At 43.3% G+C, this 17,527-nt stretch overlaps 1 protein-coding gene across 1 annotated transcript in view; it reads right to left on the bottom strand.

The window, feature by feature from the left end:
• Positions 1–288: 288 nt before the first annotated feature.
• Positions 289–17,527, bottom strand: part of CASP9 (caspase 9) — a 32,314-nt gene continuing 15,075 nt past the window's right edge. The window contains exons 6-10 of the mRNA XM_027859817.1: positions 14,547–14,636; positions 11,646–11,793; positions 7,305–7,475; positions 5,344–5,453; positions 289–876 (exon numbers count right to left, since the gene is read on the bottom strand). Of these exons, the coding sequence (XP_027715618.1) occupies positions 784–876; positions 5,344–5,453; positions 7,305–7,475; positions 11,646–11,793; positions 14,547–14,636 (612 nt within the window). The 3' untranslated portion in view covers positions 289–783. The remainder of the gene's footprint in view (positions 877–5,343; positions 5,454–7,304; positions 7,476–11,645; positions 11,794–14,546; positions 14,637–17,527) is intronic.

Here is a 17,527-nt window from a genome sequence, read left to right as displayed (position 1 = left end):
AGAAAGGACAATCCCTTCCATTCCCCTTTTTGTAAGGAACAAAAGTCAATTTATGTGAAAACATCCTGACAACCATAAAAAGTCCAAGTCATTTCATTTTTCTGGGCCCTAATTGTCTCATCTGTTAAATGGGGATGTCAGCCTGGACATATCCAGAGCTGTTCTAGAGATAAAACAAGATAACAGACATGAGGAAAAGAATTTGTGAAGATTAGCACTGGCCATATAAGCCTGAGGGGAAGGCAAATACTTTTCAGTCCAAATGGCCGAATAAATAGACAAACAATCAGGATTTATAAAAGAATTCTTTTTTATGAAAACCACAGACAGTAAGAAAAAAACAAACAATTTCGAAGGCCTTTTCAAGTTCAGAGATTTCCATTTTCTAGGATCTGGTGCCACCATCTTACTTATTGAGGAGTTGAGACTTTCTTGGGTGTCTGCAGTACGCAATTCCAAAGAAACCAAGTCACCCAGCTAGCCAGCCACATGAGGGTGGGCATGAACGTCCACGGCCCTTCTCTTCCTCCACTCCTTTTAGTCTCTAGCTCTGCCCATCACTGGACCTGCTGCTGCTGATGGGACAAAGGCCAGGACACCATCTCCAATGGCTCCAGGATCAGTGATGAGTAGTAGACCAGAGGGAATTGTTCAGAGCAGGGTGGAGGAGGCTATCTCCTTCTCATTCCTAGGCAGGAAAGCCCAGAGCCCTTGCCTGCGGCTGCTTCCAGACAGGAAGAAAGGAGAATTTCAGGTAGGAGGAAAGAAGAGCCGTACCCATTCTCAGTTGGTTTTAAAGAAAAATCTTTTCCGGAGGAAATTAAAACAACCAGGAATCTGTTTGAATGTCCCTTTGGCAGACACTGCATTAGACACCTGTGGAAAGAAAAGCACACAGAGGACTGTGAATTAGCCTGACAATGAGCAGAGATAGGCTCTCACCAGGATGGGGACCTTTGTGAAGTCAGTGATCTTCAAAATCAGCAGCTAAAGCTCAAGGCCCCCCTCTGATCCCTGACCTATACTGGCTATGTGACCCTGGACAAGTCACTAACTTCCCAGTGACCCCCAAGCCACTATGACTGGCAAAAAAAAGTCCCAAACTGCATCGATAGAGGGAATTTCCTCATCGAGAGGAATGATATGCCTACACCAATAATATCACCATAGGTCCAATTCAAATTCAATATATATTCTTTATACATACATGTATACAAATATATAGACATGTATGTGTACATGTGGTGAGGTAGGTGGTGCAGTGGATAGAGTACCCAGCCTAGAGTGAGGAAGACCTGAGTTCAAATCTGGAATCAGACTCGTACTAGCTGTGAGACTGTGGGCAAGTCATTTAACCTCTGTTTGTCTCAATTTCCTCATCCGTAAAATGGTGATCATAACAGCACCTACTTCCCACAGTCGTGAAAATCAAATGAAATAATATTTGTAAAGGACTCTGCACAGGGTCTGACACACAGCAGGTACTTAAATGCACATTCCATTCCTTATTCCATTTTACTCAGCACCTACTATGTGCAGAGTATATCCACAGATATCCTTCTTAGGGCAGCTAGGTGGCTCAGTGAATAGAGCTCCAGCCTTGGAGTCAAGAGGATCTGAGTTTAAATCCGGCCTCAGACACTTAACACTTACTAGCTGTGTGACCCTGGGCAAGTCAGTTAACCCAATCATTTCAACCAAAAAAACAAAAAACAAAAAAAAAACAGCACAGACATCCTTCTCCAAGATCAAAGCACAGCATAATGGTGACCCTGGGTTCCCAATGACTATACCAACATATATAATCAACTATAAATTCTCTTGGTTTAGAGGACCCTGTCAAGCTTTACACAGAATTTCTCCAACCCATCAACCTCTGTCACAGATTCTGTGCATCCAATAAAATGATGTTCCTTATATCCTTTGCATACACGATGAAAACCAACAGTGACAAGTCCAGCATTCATCTACCCAAGAAGGAGAACCTGTACACCTTTTCTTCCATTTATCTGAAAATTATTTCTCTTCTGACTTCATTATCCAGCAAGAATGTGAACAATGACCCCTAAAAATCCAGATCTGATGATTCACACGGGAACAAAAATACCACCAAAAGAAACCAAGAAAGCAGGGGCAGTGCAGTAGATAGAGCACCAGCCCTGGAGTCAGGAGGACCTGAATTCAAATCTGGCCTCAGACACTTGACACTAGCTGTGTGACCCTGGGAAAGTCACTTAACCCAATTGCTTCACCAAAAAAAAAAAGAAAGAAAGAAAGAAAGAAAAAAGAAAAAAAGAAACCAAGAAAGAATTGCTAAAGATTATGAAGTTGTGAACCAAAAAACCAAAGACTTCCAGGGTCCTGGGGGTATTTTCATCAGTACTGCTGATGGAACAGCTGGCTAAGATGATGATGTCCAAGAATGGGATTTGGATTTCTGGAACATGGCTTAAAATATAGGAATAACAAATAGTCTCTTGGCTAGAGATGGCACAGCCATGAAAAGGCTTTGTAACAACAAAGTGGCTTGCAGTCTTGTGAACCTAATTAAGAGAGTTTTAAATTAAAAAGGGATAGGGATGGATAAAATGGTCCAAATAGATCTGACAAAGTCAGTATCACAGACAGTAGAAAGTACAACTTAGGAATGTCACAGCCAAAATTGAGATCTTCTGTGTTGAAGAAAAAGCATGGAGGGCAGAGTCAAGATGGCGGAGAGAAGGCAGGGACTCACCTGAGCTCTCCCCAAAACCCCTCCAAAGCAGTTTAAATAATGCCCTAAAGCAAATTCTGGAGTGACAGAACCCACAAAAGGAAAGCCCAAGACAACTTGGAATTTCAGGAGGAAAGTTCTTTGCACCAGGGTGAGAGTGAAGTCCTATCCAGTGCAGGATGCACCAGCACAGACCAGGCCCCAGCAAACCAAGGACGGGCCTTGGCAGTGACTGAATCAGTAACAACAGCAACTGCTTCTGGAGCTCTCAGTCCACAGATGATAAGGGGGTCAAATAACTGGTAAGGAGATTACTGGGGTGAGGGGGGGCCCCCGTGGGCAGAGCCAAGATAGCAGAGTGAAAGCAGTGACTTGCTTGAGCTCTACCCCAAACCCCTCCAAATACTTGTAGAAAATGGCTCTAACCAAATTCTAGAGCAGCAGAATCCACAAAAAGACAGAGTGAAACAAATTTCCAGCCCAAGACAACCTGGATGGTTGACTGGAAAGGTATATCACGCCGGGCTGGGAGAGGAGCATAGTTTGGCACGGGCGCGCAGGCCTCAGCAAACCTGGAACAGGCCTCAGAGGGCTGAATCATGGGCAGCTGTGATGGTTTCCAGACTTCTCAACCCATGAACTCCAAAGACAACTTAGAAGGTCAGTAGGAAAAGTCTGTGTCTGCCGTGAGAGAGAAGTGCAGGGTCCCAGCACCAGTCCCCAAGTGCCCTGGGGCAGTGGTTGCCTCTGGAGCTTCCGGCCCACAGACTGAGAGAGAATCGAGTGGTTGATCAGAAGGGGATTGCAGGGATCTCTTTGCTGGTGCGGGATTCTCTTGCTTTGCCCGTGCTTGGATCTGAGATTACAGGGATCTCTTTGCTGGCATGAGGCAGGGCTCTGTTGCTTTGCCTATACCCTGATCCGGGTCACAGTCCTGGGTGGCAGTCCCAGGGCAAGGGGAGCAGTAGCACACAGGAGCTTGTGGATGCAAAGGAATGGGGACCCTTATCACAGTTCCAGGGCAAAAAAGAGTCCTTGTGGTCTCTCACAGACCAGAGCATAGGCCAGGAGAGTCGTAAATATCTCTCCTTACATCATACCACCTTGGAAGAACTGAAAACTTACAGGTCCCAAGAAGTATCTCTGAAAACAGCTGTACAAAACCCCTGAAGCTTAGGACAGTGCACCCTTCACCCTGGAAACAGAGCCCTACTTTAACAAAGAGTTAAAAGTCAAGAAACAGGCAGGAAAAATGAGCAAACGACAGAAAAAAATTCTGACTGTAGAAAGTTACTATGGTGACAAGGAAGATCAGAAGACAGCAAAGTCAAAACTCCTACATCCAAAGCCTCAATGAAAAATATGAATTTGTCTTAGGCCATGGAAGAGATTAAAAAAGATTTTAAAAATCAAGTGAGAGAGGTGGAAGAAAAATTGGGAAGAGAAATGAGAATGATGTGGGAAAATCATGAAAAAGAATGCAGGAAGTTCAAAGACTAATAAACCAGTTAGCTTTGACTGTATAGGAGAGGAAAGCACAGGCTACAAAATTTAAAGGATCAGGAAGTCTGCTTGGCTTTCAACTATTTTTTACCCTCCTTTTTTAACACTCCCATTCTTCCACCCCCAACCTTGCTTATGTTCCTTTCGAATCTGATGTATTCCTAATCCAGACTACGTATGTGTGTGAGTTTGTTCAGCTCTCCTTTATCAAGTTCAGACGGCAGTGAAGCCCCTAATATGAAGGAACTCATATCCACGATATATAGAAAATTAACATAAATAAGGCCAAGAAACCTTTCCCAATCGATAAGTGGTCAAAGAATATGAATAGATGATTTTCAAAAGAATTACAAACTCTCAGCCTCCATATGAAAGACTAATAAAATCAGCAATAAAAAGAGAAGTACAAATTAAGACTACCAAGAGGTTTCACCTCCCACATAGTAATTTGACAAAGATGACAAAAGTCAGAAACAATCAGTGCTGGAGAGAATGTGGGAAGACACTCAGCATTAGAACTCCTACCCAGGAGCAGAGTTGAATTAGTGAGAGATTAAATAAACAGAAACTCATGTAGTCCACTCTATCTAGCTGGCTCGAGATTATGCTTCATACCCCATGTACGGTGACCATTTCCTTTCTATCTGCTGGGCCACAGAAACCCCCAGAGATCATGCTCTGGGAGACTTAATCGACTGAGTTTTGGAACTTTCACCCTTGGTGAGTGGATCCCTGGACCTCCTCCCACCTTTCTACATGGAATAGGCAGCAATGTTCTTTCCAAAAGGGGTAGCTAGGTGGTGCAGTGGATAGAGTCAGGAGGACATGAATTCAAATCCAGCTTCAGATACTTACTAGCCATATGACCCTGAGCAAATCACTTAATCCTGATTGCCTCCCAAAAGGGGGGGGGGGTTTAAAATTTGCCAAGCACTACTCCATAGAGCCCCTGGGAGAACATTAATCTAACCCTAAAGTATCCAATTCAGCAGCAATTTGCAGTTTGCTAACCCTCAGGGATCTGTTTCTATTTGAGTTTGACACCTCTGCTTTAGGCCATCATCCCACAATTCTCCTCTCCCTCAATCCCCCACCCATGAAACCCAGAGAAAAAAATCAGACATCACCATGAGAAGAATACTCAGTAAGTCTTGGTCATCCGCCCACATATCCAACATTCTATCCAAGGTTTCTATGTACCATGAACCACTCTTGGTATCCCTCCAGGAGACAAAACCTTAGGAGAAAGATTAATAGGTTGCATTACCAGGACTGTACCTAGGAACTTCTGAGCCCCAGGCAAGCAATACAAAACATGCCAGACAGATGGAGGGTAGTGGGGTAGGGACCTTATTCAAACTCAACATCCGGTAGTTTCCTGTTTTAATTAATTATTTTTGCTAAGTTAGAGCTAAGTACTGGTGTTTCTTTCCTAATGGAAACTACAAGGGCTATGAGTACACTCTAAGTCTAGGGCCCTGGAACAGAATTCTAGATGCCCCAAGCTCAGTACAACTCCATCTCTCCGTGGTATCCTGAGTTCTGACTCTTAACTCAGTAAATCTAGTTGAGTATCACTTTCCCACCCTGTTGCTCAAGAGCTGGGAGAACCTGCCCTAAAGTTTCCTCCTTGTCACAGATATTCATTCCTAGACCAGTGTGCAGCCAAGATGGTTAGACTTCTGGCTTGGTCTCAGAAGGAAGACCTAGAACCAACAGGTGGAAGTTACACAGAGGGACATTTGGGCACAATTTAAGGAGGGACTTTGGAGAAAGCTCTAACTCTTAGAGCTGTTCAAAAAAAAAAAAAATGGGGCAGCTAGGTGGCGCAGTGGATAGAGCACCGGCCCTGGAGTCAGGAGGACCTGAGTTCAAATCCAGCCTCAGACACATAACACTCGCTAGCTGCGTGACCCTGGACAAGTCACTTAACCCCAATTGCCTCACCAAAACAAAAAAAAACAGAATGAGTAGTGGTAATGACCGGTAGTGAGTTCCCCATCATTCAAGGAGAGGCTAGATGATCACTTCTCTGGGATGCTGTTGTGCAAAAGATCCAAGCTTCAGGTTATGTGACAGTGCAGAGAGGGAGGGATTTGCCTTTTGGAGACCTGGGCTTTGATCCTAGCTGAGCGGCCACCACTTTGAGCATCAGTTTCTTTATCAATCATAACTGCAATCCTTACCTCTCAGGGCAAGTGAGAAGAAAGCATTCTGAAGACTTTAAAGCGTTATAGAAATCTGATCTGAGATTATTTTTATTCTTTATCTCCCATCCAGCTGCCCTCCTTTGGGATTCCCCATCAGACCCCTGGGAATTCCTGTCATTACATTATCCTGTGATCAATCCTTGGCACTCACACCTTGGCAGAAGCCTCACTACCCACTGCCCCTGTGATTGGAGGGCTAAGCCAGGAGCCCCTCTCCAAATCTCCACTTAAGGAGGACACCCAGTCCAGCTATCCCTTCATCTTCCACCTAGCTGCACTCCTTGGAATTTCTCCATCATCCTCCAGAGCTTGGGACCTTCTCCCACACCCACCCCTTGCTTTTTCATTTTCCTTTTGTGTGTTATGTTCCCCCATTAGGTTCTATGGGCAGGGAGTATCTTTTTTTTTTTTTTTTTCATACTTCTATCCTTAGCACTTAACACAGTGCCTGGCAAATAGCATGCACTTAATAAACATTTAAGGCAGCTAGGTGGCACAATGCATAGAGCAATGGGCCTAGAGTCTGGAAGATTCATCTTCCCGAATTCAAATCTGGCCTCAGACACTTACTAGCTTTGTGACCCTAGGCAAGGCACTTCACTCTGTTTGCCTCAGTTTCCTCATCTGTACAATGAGCTGGAGAAGGAAAGGGCAAACCACTCCAGTATCTCTGCCAAGAAAACCCCAAATGGGGTCACCAACAGTTGGACACAACTGAAAAACAACTGACTGAAATAAATGCTTACTGAGTGGTTGTCTGACGGTGGCAAAGGTTAGACTCTAACACCTCTAACCCTTCCAACTCTGATATTCTAATTTCTTCTTTCAGGTCAAGTTCCCAAGAGATAAGGGAGGGCTGAGATTTCTTGTTCTCTCACCAGGAAATGTAGAATAGGACACCAAGATATCACTAGGTGTGGGTAGGCTGGCCACAGCATCTGGTTGATCAAAGTTATTTTGAAAAGGGGTGGCATCTGTCTCAGGGTCACTGTCAGGGGACTCGTCCTCAGGAGTACGAGAAGACACCTGAAATCCATGGTCTCTCTGATCTGCAGGAAGCAAGGAGAAATAGCAGCATAAAAGAAGTCAGTATATATCAAATTGCGCGCTGTCTTGGGAAGGGAGGGGGAGAAAAATTTAAAACGCAAAAGCTCATGGAAGTGATTGTTGATAATTCAAAATAAATTAATTAAAAAAAAAAGAAGTCAGTAGCAATCAGTGCTGTGCCAGTAAATGAACTGGTAAACATTAGCTCTCTGAGGAAAACAAAAAACGTACCCAGGATACACTCTGAAGTTTAATCTTAATTTTCTCCAACATTGTCTTAAGTACAGAACAACAACCAGACAATCACCAAGCCCTGAAATATAACATTTGCCAACAACCGAGGTATAAATACTCATATTGAAAATTTAGCAATCAGTTCTCGGGAGCCAATCTGAGCTGGCTCCAGCACACTCATAGTGGCAATGCTCTTCTTAAAAGGAGTACCAAGGTGGCAAAGAATTGGAAAGTAAGAGGATGCCCATCACCTAGGGAATGGCTGAACTAGTTATGGTATATGAAGGACATGGAATACTACTGTGCTGTAAGAAGTGATGAAGGGGATGATGTCAGAGAAATCAGGAAAGATTTGTATGAACGGATGCAAAGTGAAATGAGCAGAACCAGCAACAACAATATTGTAAAAACAAACAATTCTGAAAAACTTAGGGATTCCGTTCAATACAAATTCCACGTGATTCCACGATTCCACGGGACTCATGATAAAATATGCTACCCACCTCTTGAGAAGGATCTCATGGATTCATAGTGCATACTGAGACATTTATTTTTTGAACATAGCCAATATGAGAATCTATTTTTTGCTTGAATATACATGTTTATGATAAGGATTTTGTTTTATTTTCTTTCTCAATACGGTGAAGAGATGGACTTTTATTCATGAAAAAAATTAAAATTTCATTTAAAGTAAATAAAATTTGCATGTTCTCAGGAAAAATATAGTAGGTGGTACAAATTATTATCTCCATTTTGCAGATGAAGAGATTGAGGCTCAGAAAGATTTTTTTTCTGGAAAACAAGAGATTTCTGAGAAAAAAAAAGTGTTTTTTCAGGGTCACACAAGCTCATAAGTGTTGGAACTCAGACTGGAAGTTAGCTCTTGTGGTTCTAAGCCCACAGCTGCTCAGTCCCTACCTTGGGGGGACTTAGAGGCTAGTAGCAGCTAGTAGAGACTCCAAGAAAAATAAAATAAGCATCAACATGAACTGGAGGATGGCTAAAGAAATTGTAGTGCATGAATGTAGTGAAATATTACTGAATTGCATGGAACAAGGAATATAAATAACACAGATGCATGAGAAGACTTATCTGAACCGATGCAAATCGAGTAAGCAGAAGCGGTAAAACGATTTCCATGAGGAAAGTATAACAACAAAATAATGAAAACTGAAGGCTGTGAAATCATAATGACCAAGCTTGACCTTCAAAGAAAAGCTCTAAAAGGTCCCCTCCCTGCTTCTTTGGAAAGATGGGAAATTCTGGGTATGGAATATTGCCATTAATATCTGATTGTTTTGGTATCTTGGTTTAGTTTTGCTGAACTTATTTTTCCCTTTATTCTTTGTTATAATCACATTTAAAGTTTGCAGAACTCTTTACAAATCTGATATCATTTGATCCTCACAATAACCCCACAAGGGAAATGCTATCATTATCTCCATTTACAGTTGAGGAAACTGAGGCAGACAGAGGTTAAATAACTTGCCCATGGTTTCACAGCTGGTTAAGTGTCTAGAAGGGAGAGGAGAAAAAAAGAAAGGAAGAAAAGTAAATCAAAGGCAGTGAGATTCCAAACAAGTACAGCAAGTAAAACAGAACAAAAACATATTTTTCCTAATTTGTTATTTGTTATAAATTCATTTGGTTCTCCAGTATCTTGTTAAATGTTAAGGGTTTGCCTAAGATTTTGCTCCTTATTCTATGTGTTTATTTGATTACCTCTTTCTGTTAGCAATTATCAAATTCATTATTTTTTAAAAAAATATTAAGAAAGAGGTCAGAACCTTAGCCTGCTACTTTTTAAAAGTAGCAACCCCTGAGCTATATCACACCTACCACAAGGGTCCACATAGTGAGGGCCCTTACTAGCCTCCAAGCCCCACAAAGGTAGGGACTGAGCAGCTGTGGGCTTAGAATCACAAGAGGTAACTTCCAGTCTGAGTGCCAACTTTTTTTTTTTTAAGGCAATTGAGGTTAAGTGACTTGCCCAGGGTCACACAGCTAGTTAGTGTCAAGTGTTTGGTCTGAGGTTGGATTTGAACTCAGGTCCTCCTGACTTCAGGGCTGGTGCTCTATCCACTGCGCCACCTAGCTGCCCCCCTGAGTGACAACTCTTATGAGCTTGTGTGACCCTGAGAAAAAACTACTTTTTTCTTCTCAGAAATATTCTTTTCCAGAAAAAAAGAAATATTCCTGAGCCTTAATTTCCTCATCTGTAAAACAGAGATAACAACCACCGTACCACGTACTACACCATAGTGGTGTTAGGAAGGTGCTTTGTAAACGTTCATAACGCCATAGAAAAGTGAGATACTTAGAATAAAAATGGTATAATATTGTGTACTTTGTGTTATAGGCACAAGCCTGCTAGAAGAAATATTTATTCCTTTTAGAAAATTTAAAGGCAACTTAGGGGCAAGTGGATAGAGCACTGTGCATACAGTCAGGAAGTTATGAGTTCAAATCTGGCCTCAGACCCTTACTAGCTGAGTGACCCCAGGCAAGTCACTTTACCACTGTCTGACTCAGTTTCCTCAACTGTAAAATGAGAATAAAAATAGCATCTACCTCCCAGGGTTGTTGTAAGGGTTAAAGGAGATATTTTTTTTAAACACTTAGGGCCGTGCCTTGCACAAGCTTAGGTTTTCAGTCACATCTGACTCTTCACGACTTCATATGGGGTTTTCTTGGCAGAGATACTGGAGTGGTTTGCCATTTCCTTCTCCAGGTCATTTTACAGATGAGGAAACTGAGGCAAACAGAGGGAAGTGACTTGCCCAAGGTCACACAGCTAATAAGTGTCTGAAGCCAGATTTGAACTCAGGAAAATGAGTCTTCCTGACTCCAGCCAGGCCTGGTGCTCTATGCACTATGGTGCCATCTAACTGCCCCTTGCACATAGTAGGCACTTAATAAATGATTGCTTCCTTCCTTCCATTCTAAATATAAGCATTTTTAAACTTAAGTTGGAAAACTGTCCACACTGACACAAGTCCCTTCATGCCCCTGGACATCTCTCTAACTCATCATTATGACGTCCCAATTTCATAGAATTCTCTCTTTAAAGTATATTTCACAGTCTCCACCAAGCAAAGGTCCAGAGTTCAGGTAAAAGTAAACAATCACTTAACTTCTAACCCACCCTCACAGAATCATTTTTTCCAAAACCCATTGCACCCCTCTTTCACTCCTCCCTTCAAGTTTTCCTCCCTCCAGGTGGCCACAAGTGAATGGGACAGATACTTCATTACCAGAAACAAAGAGAATTCTCCATTCTCTTAGGTGCATCATTAATTGCCCTAATCCCTTTGGGGCACGGGGGGGGGGGCAAGAGGGGGAAGCCACTACTACTCTTATGTGGGTCAATCCAGATTAAAGGTGACTAGGTAAGTGATATAATGGATAAAGCCCTTAACTTGAAATTAGGAAAACCAGAGTTCAAAGACAGTCTCGGACACTTTTTGAGCTTCTCTCAGCCTCAGTTTCCCAATCTGAAAAATGGGGGGAAAATAATAGCACCTCCCTCATGGGGTTGTTGTGAGGACCAAGTTATAGTTGCAAATTTCAAAGCACTATATAAATGTTTATTATTATTATTATTTCTCTTGTCAGATCACCTCCCTAATTACTTCAGGAAAAAGTCCTTCCTCAAATGATCTGGAGATTAAGGAATTTGATAGGTAAAGGATCAATGAGAGGGTTTTGCCTTCAGATTACTCAGACAAGAATATGAAAAATGCTTTCTTCATATTTCTGGAAAAAAAAAGGGAGTGGGGGGGAGTACAGATGAGAGGTTTGTGTGTAAGGTAAAGGTATGTTGAGTTGATGTGAGAGGAAAGGGAGACAGGAGAAGCTGATGCCTTTGCCTGGGGCCGGATGCTCCCGATGTCCCTGGTCCTAAAAGACAACAGCAGTGGAATGGGGAAAGTGCTTACCCCCACCACAGGCCTGGATGAAGAAAAGCTTGGGTTTCCCTCCCAGGCTGGGGCATCTGGACCCACTGAAGATGTTCACAATACTCTCAACTGAAATGGAGGCTCCATCTATGCCATAGATGGCTCCAGGAAATTGGATATGACTGGCCTGAGAAAATAAGAACAAATATAACAAAAAGTATAAATATATAAATGCAACAAAAAAATAACAAATGTAACAGCTCACACTTCTTTCTAGTGCTTTATGGTCTCCAAAGCCCTTTCCTACACAATACTCCTGTGAGGTACTACTATCCCTATTTTACAGGTGAGGAAACAGAGGCTCTGAGAGGTTAAATGTCTTGCCCAGGGTCACAAGATCCTGAGACAGGATCTGAACCCAGGTCTCCTGACTCCAAGTATGGTGCTCTCTCTCCCCAGGCCAAGCTGCCTCACGGAGAACAAGGGTTCTTGGTACAGGGCACCAGGACTCCCCTGCCCTGCCAGGTGACCCCAGAAGTGGAACCTTTCTCCTCTTTAGCTTGGGAGCAGGACTGTCTGTTAGGGGCAGGGATGTGGACTTGTGCTGTGACCATGGGAAAGGCAACTTGTCCTGCCTTCCACACGTTGTCTCCCTGTAAGAGGCGAAGCCCCTTCCCGAGGGGGAAAACCTGGAGCTGGAAGGAGCCTTGGACCTTCGTTTTACTAATGAGACAACCGGGGCTCCAGAGGGGAAGTGACCCTGTCAAGGACTTCAGCCCTCCTCCGACAGCATGGGGGGAGTGTGGATGGGAAGAGTGGGTGAAAGGTCACTTCTGGCTGGATGTCAGGAAGAAATTCCTAACAACTGGAGCTGGGCCAGGATGGGCTGGGCTACTTGGGCTCCCCCTCTTTGGGGGCCTTTGGGAAAAGGCTGGGAGACCCCTTGGAGGGACATCATAGAGGGATTCAGGTTCAGCTTTGGGTGAACTCCATGACTCAGCCAGCAGCTATACTAGCCAGCATCTACAGAGTGTGGAAAGGTTTGCAAAGCCCCTTACCTAGGGGATCTCACTTGGTCCTCTCAGCAGCCCTGGAAGGTAGGCATTATTATCATTCCCATTTTACAGATGAGGAAACAAGACACTGAGACAGGTAAAGTCACTTGCCCAGGATCACACAGCTAGGAAGTGGCTGAGTCAGGATTTGAACCCAGCTCTTGGAGGCTTGGAGGCTGGCTCTCTCACAGTTATCTCAGGCTACTCTACAGTGTGTACATTTTTGAGTGGATCAAACCCGGTAAGGAAACAACACCTCCCAGTGCAGATTTACCCCTGCTCCATCACTTCCTCTTACCCAGTTGCCTGCAGCCCTGAGGGATTACTGATTGGCTCAGGATGATGAGGCCAGCATGGGTTAGAGGAAAGCCTTGAACTCAGGGCTTCCTGGCTCCAAAACTGCCTCTCTATCCCAGGCACTGCAATTGCCTCTGTCTGTCTATGATGAATTAATTTAATTGGGAGGCTCTTATGGATTTCACTTCATCCTCTACCAGAAATGTTGGTACATGAGCTATGATGATGTTCAGAATGGCCTTTTGGCCAATACTTCTCATGAGCACTGAAAACTGAGATGATCAAGCTGGGTGACCATGGGGGAGTCAGTCCCCTCAACTGTAAAATGGGATCACTCCTTCAAATAACAACCTTACAGGAGGTTCACGAGGAAAGCTGTCTGCCTCAGTAAACTCATCTGTAAAATGGGGATAATCTTTGTAACTGCAAGGTGTTCCAGAAATGTAGGCTAAGGATGATGATGTAGAAAGACTTTTGGATTTGGATTCAGGTTTTCTGAGCTCAAACCCAATTTTGCTATTTATTAGCTATGTGACTCTGGATGTGTCATTTAATATCTCTGGGCCTCAGTTTCCATACACAGGGTGTCCCCAAAGTCTTAATAACAAAAAAATCAATCAAAAAAGCTATTAAGGCTTAAAACTGCCCTAATACTTCAGAGATGCCCTGTATAAACAAAAAAAAAAACAAAAAACAAAAAAAAAACAACAAACCAGGGGATTGGACCAGAAGACTTCTGAATGTCCCTTCCAACTCTAAATCTTAGGACTGGGGGGCCATCACCAGCCATCCTGATCCAGATCTGGCCACTGGACCCAGATGGTTCTAGAAGAGACAGTGAGGCTGGTGACTCTGCACAGCCCTCCTCAATTAAATCTAATTCACATGTGTGTCATGGCACTATCTTCCTGATATCATGATCTTCTTTGAGAATGAAGGACAAACAACAAATCTTAGGATTATCATTAACTTCAAGAGGTTTGTTCACCACCAGAGGATCATAGGGTTATTGCTTTAGAACTGGGAGAGAAATTAGAAAGCTATCAAGCCCCATCATCTTCCAGAGGAAGGACAAAGGCATAGAGAGGTTAGGGGACTTGCCCAGGGTCACACAGCTGGTAAGCATCTGAGGCAAGTTCTGAACCCAGGTCTTCCAGACTCCCAGGCCAGGTGCCCATCCTCTGGGCCCTGCCATGACAACTCACAAAGGCCAGAAGGGATGGGATCCATGCCTTCCCTCCCTCCCTCCTAAGGCATATCTGCCTACAGAATCCTTCTCTTTCTTCCAAGCACAGCTCAGGGGCCATGCCCTCCTCAAGGACTTCTCTCATCCCCCTACTCCTTGGTGCTCTCTACCTCTGGAAATGACTCTTTCATTCTGTATATGCCTGTGCTTCCTTATCTGTGAACATTTGTTTCTCTCCAAAAGAATGGAAGCTCTCTGAGGGCAGGGACTGTCTCCTCTTCGTATCATCAATGCCTAGCACAGTGCTGGACCCACAGTGGCAGCTTAATAAATGTGTCTCTTCAAGACTTCAAGCAGACAAGTCAGAAGCCTGCACCAGCTGTCTCCCAGGAGTGTTTGTACCTGACAGCCATGAGACAGAATGACTACCACGCAGCAGTCCAGGGCGCTGTGGTCCCTCCGGGCCAGCTGCTGCAAGGCTGCTCCCATTGCCTGTGGGTAAGAAGACCCCTGTAAGTCAGAGAGCTGAGCCTGGGCTCCCGTCGGCATCTCCCCCACAACTCCCAGGCTCAGCTGTCAGAAGAAACAAGCCGAAACAGCCCACAGCGTGACCTGCAGCACGGGCAGGAATTTGGAGAGAGGAAAAACCGGAGTGAAGCCATTTGTCCTGTGCCTGCCCATGCTAGGACCCATGTGGATCTGATGGAAGCCTCCGACACGTTATCGAAGGAACTTCTAGGATCCTCTACAGATTCTACTGGTTGGTATTTCACATTCTTCACAAACTGGTACTACCCTTTCTGGTCTAATAAGAGATTACTCCTCTGTGCTCTCTTGGGACCCATTTGCTGTTCCTCACACACTACCATCTCCCATCTCCGGGCCTTTGCACAGGCTGTTCCTCACACCTGGAATGCCTTTCCACCACATGGTCCCATTCTTGCAATACCTGGTTTCCTTCAAGATTAGGCTCAAGTACCCCCTGCCCCCCATCATGGGGCCTTCCCTACCCAACTATCACCACTACCTCCTTCAAGGTTGGTTACCTTGTTTTGGGTGTATACATCTTTTATATACCCATTCAACTATATGTTATCTTCCCCATTAGAATGTAAGCTCCTTGAGGGCAAGGGACTGTTTAACTTTTCTCTTTACAAACCCAGCACAATGGCTGACACTTAGTTTGTCGACTGAGGGACTGATTCTTATCATCATCATTTTCAAACACTAGCAGGGTATGATGTCTGGAAATAGGTTGTGGGGATGCATCTGATTTAATTCAGCAAACATTTATTAGTCTTCCTTGATTTCCCCCTGTCTAGAATGACCTCCCTACTCAGATCTCAAGGCAGCAAGATGGCGAAGAGGATAGAGCACTGGGCCTGGAGTCAGAAAGACTCATCTGTGTGACCCTGGGCAAGTCACTTTACCCTGTTTGCCTCAGTCTCCTCATCTGTAAAAAATGAGCTGGAGAAGGAAATGGCAAACCATTCTAGTATCTCTGCCAAGCAAATCCCAAATGGGGTCAGGAAGAATGGAACAACTGAACAACAACATCAGAAAATGACCTATCTGTGATTTCCTTATCATGTAATGTCTATAATAAATATCTGTTAGTGTCTTAACTCCCCCCACTAGACTATAAACTCCTTGAGGGCAGGGCCATTTCTTATCTTAACTTCATTTCTCCCAAAAGGGCTACTAAACAAATGTAAAGATAATTTTCTAACAATGAGAACCACCCAAAAGTGGAATGGGCTACCCAAGGATGTAGTGAGTTACTCATCAGTGGAGATATTCAAGCAAAGGCCAAATGACTACTTGTCAGGGATATTATTTCAATCGTTTTCAGGAGTGTCCAACTCTCCGTGACTCCATTTGGGATTTTCTTGGCAAAGATACTGGAGTAGTTTGCCATTTCCTTCTCCAGCTCATTTTCATAGATGAGGAAAACTGAGGTCAACAGGGTGAAGTGATTTGCCCAGGGTCACACAGCTAGCAAGTATGTGAGGCTGGATTTGAATTGATGAAGATGTCTTCCTAATTCCAAGCCCAGTACTCTGTCCACTATACCAGCTAGCCACCCAGGGATATTGTAGAGTGGATTTTCGACCAGGCAGATGTCCCTTGAGGCCCCTTCCAAGTTATTTTTTTTTTAATGAATTATTTTATGAAGTATTTACTATACACAAGGGCAGCATGGTTCAACTGAACTTAAAGTCAATAAGACCTGATTTCAAATCTTGCCCCGTCTTGATTGTGACAGTGACCTCAGATTCTCAAATGACTACTCCAGTGTCCAGAGACCTCCAGTAAGTTCTGCCAAACTGGAAAAGCTTCAAGCCTGGGCCCAGCAATTGCATGTCTTTTATCTGAGGATCAGCCCAGCTCAGTGTAGACAAGCCTATCCTTAGAAGGCTGGCCACCAAGTGACCACTCTTTCTGACCACAGCTGACATTTATATAGTCCTTTTAATAATTATACAGCACTTTATGTACATGATCTCATCTGAATATCACAACAACCCTAGAAGGGAGGTATGAATATTCCCATTTACAGATGAAGAAACTGAGGCTTACAAAGGTTAACTGACTTGCTCATGGTCCCAAAGATAATAAGTATCAGAGGAAAGATTCAAATTCAGGTCTTCCTGACTTTAGGTCCAGTAATCTATCTAATCTGCCTTTCTTCCTTTTATTTTTTTTTTTGTAATTTTTATTTTATTTTTAACATATGGAATAAAACAAGCATTTCCATAATATAGTACAATACAAAAGATGATTGTACATGATACTGCAAATCTATTATGCACAACTTGCTATTCCTTTCAAACATACAACAAAAATATCATGTAAATCTCTTTTTTTTTCTTTTTTTTCTTCCCTCCCCCCTCCCCTATCCTAGGGATGGCTACCATTAGACGTAGATAGGTATATGTAAAATTATTCTATACATACTTCTATTTATCAGTACTTTCTCTGCATGTAGACAGTATCTTTCTTCATATGTCCTTTATGGTTAATTTAGGTATTTATAATAGACTTATTCACTCAAAGTCATTCTTAAAACAATATTGCTGTTACTGTATACAATGTTCTCTTGGTTCTGCTCATTCCACTCTTCATTATTTCATGTAAGTCTTTCCATGGTTTTCTAAAATCATTGAGCTCATCATTTCTTAGAGCACAATAGTATTCCATCACAATCATATACCACAACTTGTTTAGCCGTTCCCCAATCGATGGGCAACGCCACAATTTCCAGTTCTTTGCTGCCACAAAGAGGGCTGCTATAAACATTTTAGAACAGATAACATATGGGTTGTTTTCCTTTTTCCCTGATCATATTTGGAAATAGACCAAGTAGTGGCTCCTAAAGGAAG

This window comes from Vombatus ursinus, unplaced genomic scaffold, assembly GCF_900497805.2.
Source record: "Vombatus ursinus unplaced genomic scaffold, bare-nosed wombat genome assembly UNPS02014172.1, whole genome shotgun sequence".
NCBI classification, from domain to species: domain Eukaryota; kingdom Metazoa; phylum Chordata; class Mammalia; order Diprotodontia; family Vombatidae; genus Vombatus; species Vombatus ursinus.
The sequence above is the reverse complement of the archived record's forward strand: the minus strand, read 5'-3'. Positions and strand labels throughout refer to the sequence as shown.